The 26,280-nt window shown below is 26.1% G+C and overlaps 1 protein-coding gene across 2 annotated transcripts; it reads right to left on the bottom strand.

Annotated features, from left to right (window-relative positions):
• Positions 1–400: 400 nt before the first annotated feature.
• On the bottom strand, positions 401–20,263 carry LOC112688101 (elongation of very long chain fatty acids protein AAEL008004-like). 2 transcript variants are annotated; one of them, XM_025561127.1, is made up of 8 exons: positions 20,038–20,263; positions 14,926–15,046; positions 11,953–12,143; positions 10,361–10,450; positions 3,383–3,439; positions 1,411–1,516; positions 822–958; positions 401–741 (listed from the first exon to the last, which is right to left on the bottom strand). In XM_025561127.1, exons 2-8 carry the CDS (start codon positions 15,032–15,034, stop codon positions 580–582), a joined length of 852 nt encoding a protein of 283 aa, XP_025416912.1. In that variant the 5' UTR covers positions 15,035–15,046; positions 20,038–20,263; the 3' UTR covers positions 401–579. The 2 variants fall into 2 exon arrangements, with proteins under 2 accessions (XP_025416912.1, XP_025416911.1); XM_025561126.1 differs by lacking the exon at positions 20,038–20,263 and adding an exon at positions 19,390–19,446.
• Between the last annotated feature and the right edge of the window lie 6,017 nt (positions 20,264–26,280).

Raw genomic sequence — 26,280 nt, 5'->3', positions numbered from 1 at the left:
ACTACACAAAGGTTAAGAACCGATGTTCTATATTACTCGTATGTTTCACTAAAATATTTATAAATATAAATATACACACTTTGATTTTTAATATCTACTGACATTTTTACATTTTTAATTTTAATGGGTAGATTATGATCGTGTACTTAACTTTTTCCCTATCACGAATGCGTATGATTTACTCCCCCTACCACTTAAAATTATAATAGTTACAGGCGAGTTGTAATATTTGAACTATGTTTTTGAATGTAAATTTTAAATATTATTTTATTATGATATAGGTATTTCGAGTTGTTTCAAATACAATTTAATAATACAATAAGAATACAAATATTTTATTTTTCATTTATAACTATTTATTACAGAAATTAATAGTTATAACTTATTAAATTGTTAATTTTGTAATTCCACCATTGTAATGCATTCCATTCACTGCCGACGTTGCACTGGTTTCAAACGGGTACTAATTTTTAGCGTCACATAGCAACACCATATCAACGCAATCTCGCATTGCGAAAATAGACAAACGTACGCAACAGTGTACTACCAATATTTACATATTCTTTTATTGTTTTTCTATTACGTTTTGATTTTTTTTACATAAGTTTTTTTATAAAATATCATAAACAAATGTAAAAACACTATTAGGTCAATGATAACATACATCATAAACAGTTTTGGAAATTTGCAATCGAATATAAAAAGCCCGAACACGTAGAATATGATCATCACAAACTGAAACTGAAAAATGTTTTACATATATACAGAAACTAAATACTCATTATGGAACGAGTTTAATTTATAAAGATTGTAGAACTTACTATTTGAAGTCCGGTCAAGTATTTTTTCCAAAAAAGATATTTTTTGACTTGAGGCCCGAGCGCTGACAAAAAATAATAACTGTACATAATTGTGTGCACTATTGTATTGATGATTCCACCAACTGCTATCTGTTCACCTTTATAAAATGATGTATTTAATAAAATAATATTTTTAATTGCATCAAATCATTAGTTACATTATTATTAGATTTTATTCATGTCGTATAAGTTCATAAATAAAATTACACAAACAAAGTATAACTCTTATTGCCGAAAATTACAAATATTTAATTTAATTTAAAGGAACAAATGATAATATGAGTGTATTAAAATTTAAAATTCAATAGAAAATGTATTGATTTAATAGTTTGCATCAATACACTCTTGTATTCGGATTTTTGCCCTTTTGATATTTTTCAATTATTTTGATAGTTAATTATAATCTTTTACAAGTTAAATTATTAAATCACTACTTGTCGAGACGTTTAATATTTGTACAACAATTTGAATGATAATAACGAAATACTCGTATTATGTTTTCAATTATAAAATATTTTAATTTGAAATTAATACTTTGTATTACACTTACTTTTAATAAATCTTAAATGAAACCAAGAAGAAAATGCCATATTTACATGGTGGTAAACGTGTAAGAATGTAACTTGAGATTGTTTTTTTCTCAAGACGAAAAATATCTGTGAAAAAACATACGAGTATTATGAGCATACATTCTTAACTAATTTTATGTTTTTATATTAATGTATAATATTCGACAAATGCTTGAAAAATAAAATCTATTTTAAACTCAAAACCAATTTTATAAACAAGATAATATACGTGGGCAGAGCCACATTTAGAGAGGGAGGCACTGCCTATAACTCCCTCGGGCGCCAGTTTTTTGGGGTGCCAAAATTTTGTGGTCGGAAATTTGCTCACTTGTGAATCATTGAACTTTTAAAATTATTTAGAAATAATTATTATTTTTGTTTATTATATATTATTCATGTATTTATAGCTATCAGCGATCCAGAATATTATTAATATACCTAATATTAGTTCCCAAATTTGTAGTGATTATGTCAATAAACAAAAGTTATTTATAATAATATGGCGTATTATGTTATCGCGTGCGGCATGCGGTGACGTGCCTACTACACAAAAATAGCATTGATTTTAGAATATCTAAAAGGTTCATGAGGATCTATCTCCTATTTTTTCCGTCGGTAGGTCCCTTAGAGAAGCGCCAATTTTTTTTTTTGCGCCGGGGCGTAAAATATATAAATACGGCACTGCACGCGAGGAAAATATTACCTTTTCTATGTATACGTAAAAAAGGTTGTGTGGTTTTTATAGTTATTATTACTATTATCTTTTTCTAGGCCTTGTTTTTTTAATCTATCAATATTTTTAATCAAGATTGAATTGCATGATTACAACGTGGAAAAAACAAATTAAACATATTATAACTTGAAAAATCTTATATTTTACGTATCTTTAATGTGTTGTTGTGTCTTTTAACTTCTTATGAGTCGATTATTTTGGAAAACCGTCGAGGTTTGTGTGTATTTTAATAATTTATCACCGCCATTTAAATCATTATTGTTTTCCTATTTTATCTTATAACAGATTCAAACAGATTCTCGTGTAATTACAGTGCTGATGATGATATTATTTTGTGTAGTTTCAGAAATGGTATAGAGTTTTGATAAAAATGCATTATCACAGTTTTTGCCTTTCAGATGCACGTATTTTAACAATTATTGTTTTAACATGACGTTAAATAAAGCAGGATACATATAAACCCTGCGGTCGAGATGTATGGAGGCACAAGTACACGCTATTGCATCCAATATCGATTCTAATTAAACACAGGTATGCAAGACGATTTCACGTTTATTCGATATGCGTTATTTTAACACTGTTAACAACAAGTCTCGAACGGCAATTATGTACGAAGTGTTAAAATGATTTTTTTATCGTACATATGATTATTATTATTGTTATTCAACGATATCGCTAACCGAAAAAATCATGAAATAATGCAATGTCGTATTGTAATTTATTGACAGTTCATATGAGCACGCGTTCACCGTGTACAAATTGAATTTTCGTAGGGTAAAATAAAGCGTGAACGGTGTAAACATAGTGCTGGTACAGCTAACAACGTTTCAATTGATTCCATTCGAGTAGTACTTGCTAAAATACATTTGAAAAACACACAACGTTCTAACATGATATTACCCTGTAATAGGTTTTATAATATAATATTATACGTAATCCGTACGCATAATACTGGAATCTGGTTTTTAGCAACAATGTATAATTAATACACCATTCTGCAAGACTCGAAAACTGGTTTCGCACTATAGCAGAATTGTTGTGCTTTGTAATCAATCGCATGCGCTCGCCTCTACCACGTACACTTCCACATGTAAATATTTATATCAAGATACGTTATATTATTATACTGTTATACTAGTGTATTATTTATGTTATTATAATTTTGACTATATTTGACGTTATAAAATGTAATTAATAATGCAGGTTGTAAGTATACTTACGGTGTCTGAAAAATCTGCTATCTTTGATATGAAATAATACCACATGGCTTTATAAAGCTGAAACAGGTTATTTATATTTATAGTATGTTTTTTAAACAGTTTGCGTAAAACGATGACATACTATTTAAAAGTGGCAATATTTTTGATAATTTAAAATCTTTATTTCAATAGTTATAATAACGCCAAAAATAATCGATAATTTTAAAATAAAGTCCTTCCACGTAACAATATTACTTAATTGGTGCAAAATATTACTATACAGCCAAATATAAGATGTATTGAGTTACTCAATAGTAACTATGCAAGGACAATAAAAGAAATTTTTTTTAAATTAATGTATATTTTGTTAATTTTTTTTATAGCTAAATTCAATTGACCTGATGATGAGTATACATTGAAAACTAAACTGAGTTAATAAAATATACTGAGTCGAAATATTGAGTTCGGAACTTTGAATGGAGATGGACGATATTCGCTTGAATTAGCATGGGAATGAAACTAAGTAAAAAGAACAACAATTTTTGTAAAGTCTATATTACAAAACAACAATTGGTGTTACAATATATAAGACCACAGACAAGTGTATCACGTATTCCAAAACTTGTGTACAGTGATGTATGCGACCTAACGACGTCTGAAACTTGTGATAAACAAAATGCATACTATGAGAAGTTTGTGGATATCAGTTTCACATTGTTTGTGTTAGCTCGGAAGTGTAGTATTTGATAAATTTGTGATATATTTTTTTTTATTCCTTATATGCTTTATTTTCTTTTTGGTGAACTTCGTTTGTAATTATTAGTTTCTACTACTTATTAAGTTTGCTCAGATATAATAAAGTATAAGAATCAGACAGAAAAAAAAAATAACGTAATAACGATACGCTTTAAATCGAAAACTAAATTATTATTACAACACGTCATATTATACGCACTATATATAAAATGAACGAAAATATACACATATCGTAAAACGAGTATTTTGTTTTTCAATAGAGTGGTTCAGTGACCTCAACACACGGATAGTGTTGTGGAGTTTTCCGTTCGTCACTGAACGTCTTAAATTCCGCCTAGACGATACTTGACAATTTTAATATTAAAAACAATAATTATAAATTAGTTTCACTTTCTTTTTTCTTTATATTTAAAACTGGATGATAATGTGAAATGCATATTTCTCAATGAAATATTCTGTTGTTTTATAAGCTAATTTTTTTTATCTAAAATATGAAATATGTCCGGAGAAAGTGATAATAGTGATTTAATATCTATATAGTTATATCCATAGCCGGATTTAATAAAACAAACAGGTAGTGGAGTAAAAAGGGATAAAATGCGGAAAATGTGTTGAACATTTTGTACGATAGTAGTAAGTTAAAAAAAAATAATGTTCTATTAAATTAATATAAAATTGATTATTTTTTCAAACGTGTGTACATAGTTTTATTAAAATTAGTGCTTTTAAATTATCCGCTGACAGTAAGTTTTGAATGCCAAAATAGTCTTGTAAAAGTTAAAATTGCTTTGAATGTACTTAACGAGATTATGTGAATATTTTACTGTGATGGGTAAAGCAGTTTTAGTGATCATTTTTTTTACCCGACAAGTATAAGTAAGGTATAGGTATATAACTCACAACTGGAATGCGTGATAAAATTAATGCCGTCTTATTACTTTGAACGTATTTACAGCACGTATTTACAACACGAAAAGTGTTAGGAATTAAAATAAAAACTTGCAATTCCGTTATGTTTTGAATATATTTCAACAATTACTTAGTCGCTGAGATATTTAAAAAATAATAATTCAATTCCAACTTGTTCACGAACGCGTATGTAACTTACACTAGGCTACGTAAAACAATCACATTAATAATTGCACCATTTTATGATAGCTATCTAATAAATTCTGATTTGCGATACTCTTGTAAATAATAATAATACTCTAGGTAATAATATCTCGTATACAAGACTATCATATTTATTGATTTCATTGGAGAAATGGACTAGGTTTCAAATAATATTTCTTGAATTTTAATATGATATCATTACCATCGTAACTGATTTCAAAATGATATAATCTTAGTGCGTCAGATAGGCAGATAATTGATATGCAAGCCTTGGTGACTGACCAACATCATATGTATGATAAATATACTGTTATTTTGATTAGACGATTAGAAATATGTGATTTCAACTTTTAGTAAGACATCCTATTACTCATCTTTCGGGAAAGCAACGCGTTCCCGTTCAAAATTAAAATTAATCGATAAAACTACAAGTATGAGTCTTGTTATTGAAATTTATTGATGAAAATTTAAAACTAAAAATGTGATAGCAGTTTAAGCACACGTGTCGAAATATTTACACATATCCGGTACTTCTGTAAAAAATTACAATGGATTGAAAAGTTAATAAATTTGTCAGTTTAAAAAAAAAAATAATAATGATAAATTATTGTTTTTTCGTGTGAAGAATTATTTATTTAAAACATCAATATTTTTGCAATATTATTTTATTGAATAATTTACAAACGTTTTAACGTACATTTTTTATTGCTTTAAATACTAGTCATAACTGTATTTAATCAACACAATTTTATAATATACATACACACACATTGATTTATATTAACAATTAACTATAACACATTTATCTATCAGCAAACGTGTTTTGGAAGCATTTTGTCATAATTAGTTATAAATATTAAATAAGTCTTTACAATAACATTTTTTTCCTTTTTTGTAAAATCGATTTTTTGTTTTTACTTTTACTCGTTAGAATAAATTATCTTGTAAATTTTTATAGCAGACTAGGGTGATTTATTCCTACGGTAATAGTATTTGATCCATTTATTGTATGGTACATTTTTAAACCTGATAAATGCGGTTGATAAAGAATTTTTTTATTCTCGTGGCCTTGTTTCATAATATGGTACAATAGAAAGCACCGAGTCTACGTGATTCACTTACTTTCATATTACTTACTAGACATTTTATTTCATTCGACTTTGTTTACTCATTAACCGTTATTAAACGTGCTACATGTATAGTATTACTACGATTAGTACTATGATTTAAATTTTTTTTTTATGACTGCATTTCATGATAGGCATTTTATTCAACTTTCAATCGACCATAAGAAACTTGAATTAACTGGTTAAAATCCATGCCATTTTAAATCCAATAAGAGCAGGGTTACCAACCAACTGATTTTTGGCCGGCCTAACCGTTGTTTAATACCACTGCCGGTTTTGCGTAACATCATTTAGTTTTTCATAAATAAATAAACAATTTCAATGATTTATTATTATATCCTATTAGTTTTTATACTCAATCAAATCGTTAGTGGAATACATTTTTCATTTTCATATAGTAGCACTGTACGACTGTTCAGTTTCGAGCAACTACCAACTAATAGAAGCTGACGCCAAACACTCATGGCCGCAGAGGCGTATTTAGAAATACCTCTTGGGGGGATGACGACTCAAATTTTTCCTTTAATTCAGGCTCAAAATATACAAGTACAATTTTTGTTAATATTTAAATCAGATGAATCCTTAATATTTTTGGTTTTTTCTAATGTAATGCCGGATACACTTAGAATCGACTTTGGTGTAGTTCTTTTTTAACACCTGCCTGTGTTTTAAAAGTTACGTTAGTTATGTTTTATTTGATTTTTCACTAAGTATGGATACTAAGTATCGTTATAAAATTATCCACATTAAAAAAAAATTGAAGTATGTATCTCACAAATGATCGATTCCTTAAATACGGATTCAAAGTAGGGCCATTGGCCCCCCACCTAAAATACGCCCCTGAATGGCCGTGAAGGCCGTAGAGATAAGGAGACCAAATTCCGTACCCAAAAATAGTCCAACAATAAGCGCACGATTTTTCTGCCACCATTAGTAGGTCATTCGATAAGGAGGACACCATAATCCATGAATAACATGGTTTGAATAAGTTTTATTAAGTAATTTCAAAATAATAATCCAATTTTTTTTTTTTTTATGTTATACGTTGTTAAAATCTATTTTAATTATTATTTTATTTAATGAAAATACAATTCAAACGTTACGTTTTAAAGTACGTTTGCTTGATAACTTTGAACCTTCGGTTAATCATTTTTTTTTTGTCATTTTAAATGAAATTGGTTTCTTAACCTACTTGTTTTATTTTCTTTAATACTTTTAGAAGAAAATTTTTTAGAGAGGTGTACTACTCCCTGTTACATAATAAAACTTAACCATATTTAATAAAGTATTTTTATTGCTTAAGAAAAATAATACAAGAATATCACAGTAGTATAATACAAAATCAAGTAGGTATTGAAGATTAAATATAAACTTATCATTATCATCAATCTATAACAATAGTATATAATGTATATTTATAAATATAATTTATACTCTGATTTATATTATGTGTATAATGTATATGAAATATTTGATTAATCGTACTTATAAATAATATTTATATTTTGTTTAATGATGTAACTTTATTTTTATAATATATATATATATAGATATTTCTAGTCTTCATGAAATAAAGTAAAGTGGCCCTCGAAGCCTTTTTTTTTTGACTCTCATTTATAGATGACTTATATTAAAAAAAAAAAAGTCACAATAATATTATAAAAATATCGTCATATTATCGTATTTTTAATGTTTTATACTATGTGTGTACTTATGTACGTATATCGTTCAATTAATTATGTTATGTTGCGTCTTGCGTGTTCACATATTATATTGCCACTTATTTTGAATGCACATTAAAATTTGAATTTAAAATTTTTTGACACTATTAATTATTTGGTATTAATTGTTTGTCATTTTGGTAAAACATTGTTGTAAATTTCATCATGTTGAACTAAATATTAAACTTTTATCTACTTCTACTGACATCTAATATTAGTAACTAGGTACTAACCAGGTAAGTAAAAGTAAAGGAGCTGATATTTAGTATGTTTCATTAAAACTTAAAAATACATTTGCATTACCTTACTATTTAGTACACGAGACGCAACATAACATAATCAATTAAACGATATATGTACAATGTACATACATACTATGTACATTGTACATAGGTACATATTACATACTATATAGTACACAATATCGTAGGCATATAAAATAAATTTTCGCAGATTGTATAATGTTAAATTGTTTCTTACCGCAGCTTACATATCGACTATAGAAAAAGGTTGATTTTGCCGCAATTTACCATCTGCCATAATAATATCAATTTTTTCTTTTTTTTAACCCATAGTGTTTTTATGAAAGTGTAAATTGGACCGTCAACTAAAAATGGTTGGACCACCCCGGAATAAAGTATCCCTCCTATCTATCGATGCGCTCCTGGTGGAAAAATAACCGAGTGCTTTTTTTCGGACCACTTTTATAACAGGCTGCCATAAGACTTTGGTCTCCTTATCTCTAGTTTTCAGGCACATAGCATAAATTATTGATAAATAATAATTGATAATGAAAAAATAATGATTATACATTTATACGTTTTATGATATTATTTTTGTTATTTCTAAATGTTATTAGTTGTTATTAGTTAATTGTGAAATAAACCTTCCTATGTATATTTTGAGTTCAGATTTCAGAAAAACGGATAGTAATGGCAAAGTTTGTATTCCAATAATTCGTTTATTGTTTATGTTGATTAAATATTGACAGTTATTAATTTATATTTAACCTGTTTGAGTAAATGGTATTTATAACAATAAATATTACAATAAATTCGATGATTGTTGTAATAATACAATATGTCAAATTACATGTTTAGACTAATGAAATATTGTACATTTTTAATTTTATTTAAGGCCGATTATTTTAAATTTGATAGCTGGCAACCCTGAGTTACCGATTCAAGTATATATTTTAATCAAAACATTATATTTTATTTATGTGTAACTTAATATTGATCAGTAAGTATTATACATAATATTGAAAAACTTCTTATGATTTTAAATAGTTAGATAGATTAGTTAAATAATTAAATAGTTATGTTCTGTATTTTTATGATTCTTTTTGTAATTTTCAATTTATTGATCAACCTATTGATTCTTTTTATTTAAAATAATTTCACCATGTATTTGATATATTGTTGGCAAAATATTCATGCATTGACCAACGCCCAACATAAAATGAATAAATGTATACAATGAGTAATTAATACTTTATATTTATTTACAACACATTTTCCCACAGTATATTTTATTAAATATAAATATTGTAAATATAGTATACTTATTTTATACTTATTTAAAGGAATTCATTTATTCAGGTTCAAAATTTAAAATAATAATTAAAAAAAAATAAAGAAAATAGCAATCTAAAAATTACTACTGGGTATTCCCTTTTAATAAAAAAATTAATAGTTAAGGTCACTATAAACAAGCATTTTTGGATTTTTAAAATTTGTTTATTGTATGGACCGTATTGGAAGATCAAACAGATTTTGAACCACGTCACTAAATTTATAAAAATTATATTGTATTTTATGTCAATGAATATCTAATTATTTAAGAAAAATAAAAATTATAATAACAGAAGTTACTGGGACTCTTATTGAAGAACTATGTTTTTATACTATCACGTATTTTCTATACAACTGTTGTGTGTTAAGATTATATGAAACATAAAAAATGTATCCTTAGCTTATATAATAAGTATCTTAAGTAATTAGATCATCAAAGCTAATTATATATAGGGCATGATTTTTAAATGTTAATAATAGCCATGTCATCAAATATTCATTATAATTTGTAGTTACTTCACAATTACAATTACATTTAACAAAGTAAAAAAGGTCACATTTACAAAGTAAATCACACATTATACTGACCCCAGAATTTGCTACCTTCAAATACATACTTACTTTTCATTCAGGTTGTTCTTTTTTTTCATTGAAAATATTCATGGAGAGTGTATCTTAATAAGCTAATGTATCGTAAATGGGATTTACCTGATTTATTAAATATCGACCATACGGTCCTGGATCTGAGTAACACGAATGATTCCAGACATAGTCGAATGTTCCGGGCAAAAAAATAAACTGAATATATAAAATGCAATAAGTTAATTAATTAATTCATATGTCCATAACATAAATAAATTACCTTCAAAAAAATATGTAAAAATGAATCACATTAGTATTTAACTACAGTCTGTAATTTAAGGTTTCACTATAATATCATTATAGTTTATACATACACCTGTAGTAATATAGGTAAAGCATTTTTGATTGACTTAAGATAGAATTTAATTAAAAATTCTTATAGAAACTTTCTAAATTCGTATATATCTTACAGTAAAAGTATTGTTGAATCAGTTAGTTTATGAAATAACTAGATAATTTATAAAATAACTAAAACATGTAAGTAATGTATATAATTTATACTTTAGTACAAAATATTACAAAATATTATAGTTATTTTATAAATTCCCTGGCATCATTTTGTTAATGTGTCAAATTGATATATTCATGCATGTACAATATTTTTATTTTACTGCTCATCATAGTGTTATGAGCTGCCATATATGATATAACCATGTATAAATAGAAATTGTACGTAACACAACTTTTTATGAATTGTGTATGACAGCAGGTTATTATATTTAGAACAGAGTCGTAGATCAATCTATATTATATAAATATATTATATATTAAATAAATACTAAACAACAAGTCATATGTCGTCAATCGAGCAATATATAAGTGAAACCGAAATGACCACAATTCAGATGAGTTCTAGTCACGGAACTGCAAGCAACTTCACGTCACTCTATGTTAAAATTTGTTAAACACTTTGAATATTAAAATAAATGTATAAAAGTTAAAGTCTCATATCTTATTAATTAAATTTAAATACATCATCAATTGCACTACTTGAAATCGAGCCGGTGGCACGTAACAATAGCAATAAATTAGATAAAACTGCCGTTCTTGCTGTCGATGATTGCAGTGTTCATGTACGTTTATTGTATAGATACAATTATCATTATACATATATTATTGTTAAGATTGTCAATAAAATTGGTAAGGTTTAAAGTTTAGTAATAGTCTTAAAGTCGCACGAGATCAGTGTTGGTTCGTCTGTCTCTACAATAGCTTTGCATATACAAATAAATAATTAATTCAATTTAAAATAAATAAAATGATACAATGTATTTTAAATTTTAATGTATTTTATGCTTTAACATATATCAAAATAAAATTGTATGGAATAACTAGATATTCTATGAAATAATAAGTTAAAGTATAATTTCTATGTATGATTTCATACTTTAACTAACATTTGTAGGTAATTCATGAACTACCTAGTTATTCCATAAAATAACGGAATTCAATACTTTAACTGTAACATATATATATATTAAATATATTAAATTTGAATTTCGCAATAAGAATAAAATGGGAATGATTTAAAATGTTTGATATATCAGCTGCATTCTTGTGATACATAATGTTTGAATAATTAACATGAATTGAATATTAATATTTGAATTCCAACAAAATATTAATTTATGAATTGCAAAAGAAATAACCATACGTACCCAGCATACAAGCCATGCATTGTATATTGTTTGAGTAGCATTGTAGATGAGCATAATGGATTTAATGTTCATTGGCTTACGGTTTGCCATGAACTTTGGACCAATGTCCAATACAAATACTAAATACATTAAAAGTATTGTTAATATATACCATGGTTTATTCATTAACGGCCACGAATCGATTTCATCATCTATATTATATATTATCATATTTAATTATTATATAGCATTTAATTTTTAATTTATGATTTTTTTATTCCACGAAAAAATGTAAAACTTTACAAAAACAATTCATTTATGATGTACAGCAGAAGCCGCATTAGGAACACGGATAGTTGATACAATCGCGTTATTGAAACAAAATGTCTAGGGACGGATCGGCCGTATATTAAAACAATGTAAATCAATCGGATTATTGAAACAACGCATCGATTATTCGCTAAATCCGAATTGGTTCCGAAACGTCTGAATTGATTTCCGAATTTTTACGGGTGGTATTATCTGAATTAGTTCCCATTTTTTTACGGAGTAATTTCAATTTTCTTTCCCACTTCAAACAGACTTAGAACTGTCTACTTTTAGAAGGTATGGTTAAAAAATTTCATTTTTTTTTAAATTTGTTTATGCTTTTTTTGATGTAGGTATGCTTGTTTATAACACGAAAATAAGTTAAATTATTTTTTTAATGTTTTGATTATGTATGTTATTGAATTATATAATTTTAAATGTTATTATTTTTTTTATTATTTAATTATTATTATTGCGGTAAAAGTGTATAGCAAATATTAGTTAAGTATTGAATTCTGGTTATTTCATTTTTTTTTCATTTTTCCATCTCAGTTTTGATGTATGCTTGTTTTTGAATTGATTTCATGTCCCGAACTTTTTCGGTACTTCGAAGTTTTACATAAACTTCAATTTGAATTTCTTTCAAAACGTCAATAAACTGAAAGATGTTTGGTTTTGCGGAATAAAAATTTCTGTTAAACTTGCTGTGGAATGATTCACAATAATTAGTCGTTCGTTCTAAACTACTCCTAAATTCGGTCCACATTGTTGACGGAAATGTGCAATCTTCTTAAATATAATTTTGTAATATATAATCAAAGAATTCGTCCATTATTTCATTAATAGGTTTTATTGTCATTAAATCATCAGTATAGCAATCATTAATTTCTTCGGGTGATAACGGGTCGTTTTTATCCAAACCAAAAAACATTTTTAAACATCGTCCTATTTCAGAATCCTTAGTTTTAAATTCTTTGAAAAGTCCTAGTGTTAGTATTTTTCTAAACTAAGCTTGGTCCAAATGAAATCGACAACCTTTTAACTGAGCTAAAAGCTATACTTTAGAGGTAGCTACATGAATTGCTCTTTCAAAGTCGACACATATTTTATCTGGGCTTAGATAATTTTGAATAAAATGAAAAGCATTTGTATATCTATTACTAGTTTTATTTGGAAGCAGGAAAAAACTAGAGGAGCATAATAGTTATTTTTTACCGCATGAATTGAAAAAAGTTGATAAAAAAAACTTAGGGTAACATTTAAAAGTGCCATCAATAAACACAATTTTCATTTGACGTAATTCTTCCAAATTACTATTACAAGAAAATCCAATTATATTAGTTTCTGTATCATTAATAATTAAAAAGTTTTCATCCCGATTAGTTTTTACATCATAATTATTTAATATTTCATGAATTTGACTCAATGTTTTTGGCAATGTTGGTACAATACTACATTAACTAGCATAAATATTTTTACTAATTCTACATAAATCATTTGAATCTATAGTTTCAATATCAGTTTTAGCTATTTCACAACGAATAATTTTTGCTGGCTGTTCATATAATACATCTTGAACTTTTTTTTTTTGAACTATTACTTAAAATTTGTCTATTAAGTATTTTATCACTGACTTTTTTGTGGTTATGTATTATACTCTTATCGACAGTTGAATTTAAATGATTTATTTTTAAATATGACTTACATTTTCTTTTTACACATATCCAACGTTCAATGTCACCTGCTAACTGTTTTGGATATCCAAATTTAAAACCATCCAACACCACAAGTTTCTTATTTTTTTCACTGTACATGAATTTCATATTAAAAAAAAAAGTATATAACACACACACACATATATATATATATATATATATATATAACGTACAGGAAACGACTAACAAGTAACAACTAGATATTTAACCATACCACTCAAATCGTCATTATCTACTTATAATGTGTTTCTTATTTTATTTATATAAATATATTTATGATTGTAGAAATTATTAGATAAACTGTATTATCGGGAGAATCTATAGGCATAATCCACTATCGAAGGTATTTTACAAAAATAGAATGCATAAAATCTCGGAAACCAATTCGGATGCCGATATTTAGGTCCCATACCTAAATTCTGATGCAGCCAAAAAATACCGGTACCATTTGGCGTTAACCAATGTATTGTAATTAAAATGTATTTTATCTTGTGTCTTTACGATCGAAACCAGTCGAACTCTTGTAAGAAGTATACGATAATTGGATCGATGTGGGTTCACACCTTGATGTTGTAGAGATTCAAACAAAAGAAAAGATCTGTAATGCGTTTATGAATCCTTGAACAATTTGACATGCTATCACTGACTATGAAGAAGAAACAAACGAGGTATACCCATGAAGTAAAGAAATTGTAGAAGTTCTAAATGTCCTCTGGAAAGCAGTCTTGCACCTTACGCATGAAAAGGCTTTGAGCAACATTATTTTTACGAAACCATGATCATCAAATTACTCAATGCAAAACAACAGACAATGATAAACGCATATTTTAATAAAAATATACATATTTTTCATAATAAATAAAACCAATCACTTATTAGAAAAATCGGTTAATGGACACACATTTTACCTTGGTTCAAAAGTGTTCTTAATAAGCGGATTTTACTGTATTAAAATAAATTAATTAATTACCGTATTTTATTTCTTCTTCTATAGCGTTCAATATATATAATTTAAATTCGTTAACAATACCATTTAAATAGCTTTGAGTATCAGTCACATTTGACATTATTGTTAACATCAAAACAGATATCTAAAAAAAAAAAAAAAGTTTAAATTTTACTTAAATGTGTGTACTTTAGATGACGTAAAATTATGTTTGATCGTCGCTATATGTACATAGAACAAAATTGTGTCGTTATTGTAAGATTTAAGTTTAAACCAACATAGATCATGACATTTGAAAGAAGAATATACTCGAGAATATGATATACATTTTTTAAAAATATCGACTAACATGGAATAAATTACAGGTATTTCGTTTAAGAAATCTTAAATTGTCGTTATTTCTTTAACAGGCTAAATTTTAAAAAAGATATGGGTCAAGTTTTTAAAAATATTTTTCATATAATAGGTTAAAACTTTTACAAAAATAATAAAATATCTGTTCTGTTTTCCTATATTTCATCAATAAAGCAATCGAACATAATTTGGAGTCTTCCTTAGGTCTTAGCGTTATACGTAATTATACTATGATCGTTGATCATTAATCATTCAATTTCTAAATGTAAAGTGGAAATAAGAAACGAAAATGATTGACTTGTGCACTGTAATTATTGAATATAACATATAATCTTTTTATAACTGAAATGTATCACGTAAATGCAGATCTTTTTCGATTTAAAAGTTATAAATATTAATTTTGAAATTCTTAAAATTTTAGTTCATCAATCATGGAAGTATTGGTAAAAAATTAATGAAAAAACGTAAACTGTAAAGTTCCATCAAGATTGTTCCATTAAAAAAAAAAGATATTGGTCCGTAAGTGGGCCGAAAAAGTTTTTATGAAGTTAACGTCTAAGAGAGATATTGATAATGAAAGCACTGCAGAACTACTTATACGGAACTGGATAGTAATGCCCCGTTTAATTAATGTAAATTAAAAGCTACCATTGAAATGCATAAACATGTAGAAAAAAAATATGGAAAAAGAGAATTTATTGTTCTAAGTTTATAAATAAATAATTGTGTTTAATTATTAAATAATTAATGTTGGTAACGCGAAGACTAAACAGCAAAAGCTTCACCTTCGGCGCTGACGGTAATGCTCCTTCGTTTCGTACAAAACATATTATGTGTTTTGACAGACCAAGCAAATAAAATACTTCAAATACATATATATAAGCTAGTGATTACCTTATGATTTTTACTAGAAATCATATTAACTTTATTTGTTATACACTATAATATATATAGTATTTGTACATAATGTAAAAATTTTTCGAGAATTGGCTCGATGAAAAAAAAAAAAAAAGGTTAAATTAGCCTTTAGATTGAATATAAAGAAATTGCCTTTCAAAAAGTCAATATCTATGAGATCTTTTTAATTTATTAAAAATATTTTTTCCTATCGATTTGTTTATGTATTTGAAAAATATATAAATATATTCAACCGCTTGTACACTATATTTATGCTGTTTTTTATCGAAATAGTTTTTAAGGTTTAAAATCTTTAAATGGCTATATACATTTTTTTTAAAAAGGTCAACGTAAAAAAATCAAATATTTAAACATTAAACTAGGTTAGTTATGCATAAGTGTTAAAAGTTTACATAATTGAAGCGGGGAAATAGTAGTTATTACGAATAATTTTGATGTGCTTATCTATGTCAATACTCATCTTATAACATAAACTTTAATAAGAGCACTTAAAAGCTGACTAAAGATTTAATACTCGAAAATCAATTATTATTAAATCATAAATTTATAAATATATAAGATTGTTATTAAAAAAAAAAAAAATGAAAAAAGATTTTAACTTATTAAATTATGACTAGGGCAGAAGATTTTTAGCATTTTTATATTTGTTTTGCACCATCACAAAAATAGTTGAATACGAAACTTTCATTTTATACTTTTGGATGTATATTTCAAATAATTTATCATTTTATTAATACTTTTCTGCCGACGTTCTTATTTCATCTAATATACGATTAAAATAATGTCGAATTGAAAATAATTTTAAATTTTGATTAAATAAGTTGTTGACTATTCACACACGTACGTTTTTTCTAATAATGCGTTTCCAGGATCAGCGATTTGATTAATTTGATTAATTTTAACTACTCAATATTTAAATTATTTATATATTTTATAAATAAATCGCTTTAAAAATAATATAATAGCATACTTTTAATGCATGTTATAGAGGTTTTAAATGCATAAGTGCTCGCGTATTTAGTGTTTTTTTAAAGCTGGAAGTCCTCTACCCTACTTATGATCTATTGTGATGAATATTGAAAAGAAAAATGTATGAAAAGTAGTATTATTTCGTTACTCAGAATCATACAAATATATTGTATATAACAAATAATACAAACCATAATTGTGAAAATAATTGTATATAAAACCTAGTATGTATTTATAAAAATTAAAGTATTAAAGAATTACATCGAAACTTAAAAAATATTTCAGCATTTTTAGAAAGTATTTAATGGTGATACATTTAAGTGGAAACATGTTTTGCTAAATAGTTAAAAATTTATATTTTTACTTTTTATTTAGTTTGTTTATAGACAAATGTGTAATAGGTACATCGTATTAGAATTTGCTTTTTTTTATTATTATTAACTATTGAGCTATAATAGCTTTTTTGCAATAACCGTTTCAGCCGTTTTCGATTCGTGAACACTAATTTTTACTTTTATTTTAATGCGAACCTTACGAATAATTAATAATACAATATATTTTTTTTTTTTTTTTTTTATTAGGTTTTATATTAGAAACTGCTACTCTTAAATCTGTTTTTTTAACTAAATTTATTGTTTAATATTATATTTGTGAATAAAATTATTGATACACGTATTCGGTATGACTCTAAAAGTAACCAGATATTAAATGCCAATCAAATTAATATCGGTAACCACAATAGCTTATAGTCAATAATAGTTAATAATCTGTCATCAGATAAGATTACACTACATACTATATTATTCGATATGTTACTGTACATTTGTAATAATTAGATTAAATGTATACATTTTGATATAAATAATAATCTGTTCTTTATTTTTGAGGACCCACGAACTATCTTTCGCGACCACCAGGTTGAAAACTACTGAGTTATAATATCATAAAATTCATGTTAAATAAGAGAAGAGTAATTTTGGCAATATTGGTTATAGTAAAAATCATACTATTTGTTGAGAAGGTAAATTTCATTTGTAAGAATATTGATAAACATATGAGACATGCGAAGGACGTTTAAGGCGTTTCGTGCACTGGCTCTTTGTACAATTAAATATAATTAATATACCTACACATTCCATACATGTTGCATTTGTAAACAATGTGGAATTCATTTGGAAAGCTAGTCATAGAAACAATATTGTACTACATAATATTTTGTAAATCTATTAGACTAATATTTTTCCACAATTAAAATTTTTTATTTACTTCTTTTGACGCAATAGTCATTTTTAAATTAATTCTTAAATGAGAATTTAATACAACACTTCAGTAAAGAATATTAATTCTAGATAATAGAAAAAATTGAGATGACCTTGTTATAAAAATGTATAAAATAGGAGATGCTTAATATTATATAATTATTCACTTTATAAACTATTCAGTATATTATTTTGGATTAATATATAAACGTTAAGTTTACGGTTTTAGATTCACTATTACATTGTTATAATTATGTTACCAAAACTTCTTGAATTTTTTTTTATTGTTTAAAACATTTGTAGTGAAAATAGGTAAAGAAATAAGTTGATTATATTGATAAAAGATTTTTTAATTAATTATTATTTTTAAATTTATTTTTTAATCTAAAAAATTGCTAAATCTGACATAGGTATATATTTCAATCCCCAAGTCATTTAAAACTATTTTTAATTGTACTTGCTTTCTAAATATTGTCTATATTATAAGCAAATTAAAATTAGTATGTATATACAGTTTTGTTATAAGACAGTAAAAATATTTTAATTTGATATTTACAGATTTTTCTTTTCGCGCCATAACTTGTAGTGAAACATTGAAATAATGCAATTACAACTAGATAATATTATTGAAACAATCATATTTTAAATTGGATAACATAGTTTACATTTTTTTGTGATTCGAGTATTTTATTTTCAAGCCAATTGTACCTAACAACTCAAAATGTGATTTTTAAATATGATAATTTGAAAACTTGATTAACTTAAAAATATATTAAACTAACATATGGGTTATTTAATTCTAGGTTCTACTTCATCAATAACTTGTGATCCGTAAAGTTTAATACATTTTAAAATTATTAGACGTATGTGTCATAAAAATGTATACAAAAAATGCTAATGAAACGTTTTCCAAAAAAAAATATTACGGTTTTTTGTCTTTTACACGGTTAGTAATATCAGTTTTTTAATTAACGTGTTTTTTTCTTACCTTCCGGTTGATCATCTATAAATTGTTGAGAAATTTTTGAACATCTAAGACATATACTATATATATTAAAGTAAAGTTTTTTCAATGGCATTTTATGGATTATTTTTCCAAATTTTTATTATTTTTAAATATTTCTTCAGAAGTATTGAAACATCAGCTATGAATATTGTAAATACAAAATAATACGGACCACGTAAACAACATTTCTATAATGAATCACAAATAACGTGTTTTGTTTTTGAAAATATTTAGTTTTACTTATATAAAATACGACGCACATTAGCTTGAAATATTATTCTCGATAGTTTAAGATTGATGAATATTTAAACGCATATCTAAACTATTATTGCTCGTACATCAGACGAAGGTGATGTATCTAGGTGAAAAATATTTAATTTTTTTAAGATTTTCTGCTTTCGACTATCGTTGGAAAATATATTTTCGCGATATTATTTCTAAAAATTATATTATCAATGCAGACGAATTACGAGTGAAAACGTTCGATTAGCAATATTATTGTTTGCAGTTGTAAATAATTATAATAAGCTATTGATTAGGTCGAACACAATATATTTTATAAATAAACTTTTTTTTAAAACTTTTTAGAAATACATTTTTCGATCCAGCCGATTGAGATTCAAGATTTACCTTTAGTCAAGAGAGGTACCGCTCGTCTGCACAGATATTTTAAATATTTCTTTGGTGTTGTTTAATATTGATTTTACTTTTAGGTTTTATTCTCGTCGGACAATAATAAACAAATAACACAATTGTAATATTTTATATATATATTTTTTATTCAGTTACCACTTGCACGATCTGTATACTATGAAAGATGTTTTAAAACATTTCTTGTTCCGAACGCACACTACAAAGTGCCTTGATAGTATTGTGTAACATATTATGTTGTGTTTGAAGACTAAATACTTGTAATCTCATTATGGCAATATTCACTTGCGTAGTCACAGTGCTGTAAAGATTTAATGTATTACTGATTATTGGGTTCGACATTTTTGACAAATCCGTCCTTGAAAAACTAATTTAGATTCCGAAAGAAAAGAGAAATGTAAACATTTATTTTTTTATATATTCTTCGCAAACAACACACTTAGAGTGTTTTGTGAAAATACACTAAAAGTTGTTTCACTCAATGTTCAGTTTGATTAAAATTGAACGTATAAGGTATAATATAATAAGATAAAGACTTTAGTGAGACAGTTTTCATATTTTACCGATTCCAAAAACACAAGGAAAATGTACTTGCATAAGAAACCACGGCAAACTGATGATAATTTATTAACGTTCATAAAACGATTTTTCTATTAGATTATGGTTTGATTATGATATTTTATTGAATATATAATAAAATATATACAATCAGCTTATGTATACAACCTCTTTTATAACGCCGTAACTAACTGTATACAATTATGAAATCAAATCATATCGAATTAAATTGAACAGTATTTTATTATAGGCAAAAGCTAGAAAATATTAAAAAAAAGATTTTAAGATTCTCATAAAATTCACACCTGTTGTAAAATTTAAGCTTTTGTTCGAAAAGAAAGATTCTGGAATAATTTCGGTTTAATGAACAAAAAAACAAGATATACAACAAATATCGCGTTTCGATTAGTTATTTATATTTTATTACAGAGTAGGAACGGAGGTATTCAATTCAGACCGGGGGATTGCATTTGACCCAGGCCACCCACCCGATAATTTTTTTTTTCAATTTAATTGAAAATGGTAAATCAATAACACGTCTTACTGCTTCAAAATAAATTCAACTTATACATATCTAAATTTTTAAAGGCCATTAACCGGTTTTAATTTTTTGTAACGTGTCTTTCGGAATTTAGCCACCTTTCGCAGGATATAAAATTTCTGAACAATCACAAGTGTTACATGATTCATATTATTGAACGACATCCACTTTTTTTTTTTAGTTCATCTGCGGTGACTGCACTTTTACTGTTCATGGTTTGGAAAAAAATCAAACCCATTTTCATGTCGGCCGTCACGTACTATTGCTAAAATAGTTTCATCACACTGAACCCGTGAAGGTGCGATTGCGGTACGGCAAATGCGTCACGGGATCGCGCACCTAAAATCATCGGTTTCCTACGGTATCCGTGAACGCAATCACGTAAATGTTAGATTGCCGAAAAACAACGGCGTTATGTTCGTCAATAATAGTATTTTTTCTTTTCATTTTTTCACACCTGTCGAAGTTACCGAGAGAGAAATGTTGGCGTGACCCACAGGTTAAATGATAGATTTTAAGAAAAGCTTAAAATTCGGTTTCTTCTTCTTCGCATAATCTTATTATTTTCGGTGTTATTTAGCATTATCTAGATACATTATCAAAATAATTAATTATCTTTTATTTTATCTGGATAATAAACAAAGTTAGTTATCTGATGAATTATTTTAGGTAAATTTTTGAGTTATCCATCATAATTCATCTAAATAAATAAATAAATACTACTATATTTATTCGAAAAATTTGAAAAATTGAACTTGAAAGTTAAAAACTAATAATAAAACTAATGAAAACTTCATTAATATTATTAATTTATTAACTTTATAATTAATTACGGTTATCTTAAAAGTTGTGTAACTGCAATATATGTTTAGTTATATTTTTTTTTTATTTTTTTTTATTTTTTAAAAGATAATATACAATCTATACAAATATGCACAATAAGTATATTTGAAAAGAGAAGTTATACATGAATAGACTTGATATAGAAATCACCCTATGGTAACCCTATAAACTTGAATAGATTGGAGGGTGGGAGTAAGAAGGCAGGAAATTTATTAAGCGGTAGATAAGGTGCACATTTTTTTTTTTTTTTTTTTTTAATTTAAGAGGTCTCTGCACCATCTTCTTTTTAGTCTCCTACGAGGATTTTCCGGGAGCGTTAAGGAATTTAGGCTTTGAATCAGTGGATTTTCGTGATTGTTTAGGCGTGAGAAGAATCGCTTGTAAAAGATTACAGATTCTATAGTTATATTATTTAAATTGTGTCTATGAGTATTATTTTTAGGAATAGTTTCAATATAAGATAAAGACTATTCAATTTATACTTTTTAGTGACTCTTACAATATTTGATACCTAAGAAAGAGAATAAGTTCAAATTTATAAAAAAAAAAATATAAATGAATTAATAAAATAAAAAATAAAAAAACTTTTTTTTATCTAGATAATGTTTTATTTTTTATTTTTATTTAAATAAATTGTATGTAATCATATTTTATATTTATCTAGATAAATGTTTAGTTATTTTCCCGCAACACTGATCATTTTCTTGCAACGATATCCAGATTGTTTTTCCTGAATTCAAATGACGAATAACTTATTGAAATAGTTTGAGATCCATATGTTCTACATAAATCGAACTATAAAAATCACTAAGTTAGTAATATCGAAGAAAATGTATGGAAAAATAAGAAATAATTCTCTAAATAACAATACTCTAAACAAATAATTAACTTCTCTAAATAAACGGACAAATAGGTATTAAAAGTTTGTCGGCGGCTTCAATACTTCTATTTAAATGTCCACTTCAATCGCATCCATTTTAAACATTTCAAAATTCCAAAATTCCCGATTACACTAAAACAAGTAAATTAATTTTTTATTACTGATGGACGTAAACTGATGACAATTTTCAGATCGCTGCAGTCATAATCATGAAAAAGCATACACGGTGTAGCAAAACATTTCCATTGCGCGTCGAGCAAAACGTATTCACGAACACGTGATTATAGGAAATCAAGGCTTAAGAGATCGTGCAATCGCCACCGAATGTCATTCCCCATTTCATCTCCTAAATGACTAAATGATATTCAATGATGTACGAGCAGACTACGGCTTCAACCCGAAATCACAAGTTGGTGTCAATAGCAAGGTTTCAGTAAGTTCACTCGTAACGAAGGGCATAATGGTAACACTGAATAAATATTCTTACCATTGTATACTGCAAACGGCAAATAACAAATGTTTATATGAATATTTATAAAATCGACGAATATTACATAATGGACTTTTGACTAGGTCGTAGTTTCACTAGTAATGGGTCGAACCTGATTGTACGGTGTCGAACAGAATTCAAACTGAACATTGTCAAAGTATTACGAATCCGAACCGAACCGAACTAATACAATTTTTATCGAACTAAAATTCGAACTCAACATTTTTTCCTCTTCAATAATAGATTGAAGTTTTAAAAAATTTATTTACATAGTACAAAATTTAAGGCCGTGTTCTCACCAAAAGAAACTGTCAACGGCAATACAATAGCACCGTGATTGTAATTTCAGTTGAGTTACCCTTATGTTCTCATAAAAAAAACTAAAAATAAATTTAATTTACCTTTAATTTATACCTATCAATTGCATATTAATTATTATTGTTTTAATTTTATTTATTTAAGTTTACTATGATGTATTTAATATTATAAGTATGTCGAATAAATCGAATACTCGTATGTAATACATAAATTAGCTATTTATTCATAATAAAAAGGACATCATTAACTTACTAGAATTATTTGTTTTAATTGAAATTCCATTCCACTTTCTTTTATATCTTGTCGGGTATAATTAAATAATTTTATTTCATAAAGACATATATGACTTTCTATGAGTTGTATAAAAGTCACATTTTTTTTTTTTTGTTCGTTTGCCACTTTAAATAAATAATTAAAAATATAATATTGTACCTTATTAAAATAAACTATAACATAATAACCACGAGAAACTGGTGGAAAGAGACTGACATGTCGAGTTGCTTAGAAATAAATTTTAAACAGTTGAGTTGCTTTACAGTTGTATTGTTGCTGGTGAAAACATGTCGATTTAATAATACATGTCGCGTCGCGTCGAAGTTGTGTTACCATCGACAGTTGCTTTTGATGAGAACACGGCCTAATACACCTAAAAATATATGGGTAATAAATTATAATAATTATTTAACATCCAATAATATTATTTTTGATAATATTTTTAAAAATATGGAGTACAAACAACATTTATATTTTTTTCTTTTCACTTTTTCAAAAATAGATTTGCAGTTTTGAACTTTATCACACATCAAATGGAAAAAAAATCTGTGATAATATTACCTATAGATTTTTACAAAAATGATCACATGCTTCAACATTATTTTATTTTATCATATCTAATCGTAATAATATAAAGAAAATAGTAAATGCTACTATGATACCTATTATAAACTATAAACTATAGAAAATTAACTGTAGATTATTTGATAAACAATATTTTCAAGTTCAAATTTCGAAAATACCTGAATGGTAAATAGTTCTGTTCGATTTTTTTTCATTTTGAGTTCAGTTCGACATACAGTTCGACCCATCACTAAGTTTCATCGATGATTTTAAGTAAATCAAAACGTGATTTTTTAGGCTTTTGATTGTAAATTGACGTATTTTATACTGCCTTAAGCCCAACTTGATTATTATAATAATTTCACATTGTGATAAATAAAAGCAAAAAATCCCCTCGACTTTTAACGGTCCAACAAATAAATTCAGTGTTTTAAAACATTGAAAAATGTATTGGTAAAATAAATATTTTAGTTTTATTTTAAATAATTTTTCTATTAGCGAATTATAATAGGACCAATGATTGTAAGGTACTTCTCGAATGTTTTTACGACAAATTAATTTTTATTTTTCTGACCTTAGATGAAGAATATTGTACTATTATTGTTGAAGTGTGATTTCGTTATTACAATGAAAATGTTAAAACTTCGGTTCAAGAGATTTTGTTTTTAGTTTTAAATTTATTTTCCATACATTTTTTACAACTTCAACACTTATGTGCGAAATTATGACTTAAAGCATAGTTTTTTATTGTTTTTTCAAAAATACTGAATCGCTTCTAGTTCAGGAAACATTTAAAACATTTATTGTTTATTATTACTATTAAGTCACTTTAATGGAAGACTAACATATGTTTTCTTTACATCTAGCGGAAAGTATTTATGTATTTAATTTGAAACGTATATTGTTAGATATTTGATGGTTCTAATAAAATGCCTTCGGCAGTATAAAACTAAAAAAAAAAAGAATTACTATAAAACATATTATTGTTATTTTAGATTTTAAGTAGAATCTCTTGAGTTTTACTACAATTTTGTTTTTGTTTTTTTTTCGGAAACACTCCTTATGATCGTAAACATGTCGTAAATGTATCGTGTAACATATAAAATTGATCAAAAATTGCTAACTCGTATTTTATTTTTCTTAGAAATTTATTCGGTTTTGATCTTTTGATTAAATTTACGTTTTGGAACCAAGTTCTACCGGGGCAAAATATTCATTATTCTAATAGAATTAGCATAGCGGTTCCGCGGTGTTTCGACTGTAATAATTTGTTTTATAGCGATATATTTCAATTTTTATTTTTAATTGATTTATTTATTGACTGATACTAATTTGTTTAAAACGCATGACTACATTAAATTAAAATAGTTTAGTTCGTTTTTTAAGCCAGAATCTAAAATTCACATACTATAAATAATTCATTAATCATTAATTAATACTTTTTGACTCAAATTAACAAAGTGAAATTTTTTGTGAAATGTATTGATGAACTGATAAATATTAATTTTAAAAATTTATTATGGTTTCAATTTTAATCGAATTTATTCAAATTGATTCAAAATGTTCTTTTATTAAGTATTTTAAATTAGTTTAACTTGCAATTTGCTGGGACAAATTATACTGTGTGAATCATAAAAACAGATTTACAAGTCAACTGACAGAGTTGAAATAGTACTTATACTCAAACTTCACATGTTGGAATTACAAAGTTGATAGTACTCAACGGTCAAATAAATATACCTATGCTAGATACAT

The sequence above is a fragment of the Sipha flava genome, unplaced genomic scaffold, assembly GCF_003268045.1.
Source record: "Sipha flava isolate LNK unplaced genomic scaffold, YSA_version1 378_pilon_pilon, whole genome shotgun sequence".
Taxonomy (NCBI): Eukaryota; Metazoa; Arthropoda; class Insecta; order Hemiptera; family Aphididae; genus Sipha; species Sipha flava.
This window is presented reverse-complemented; position numbering and strand designations above follow the sequence as displayed.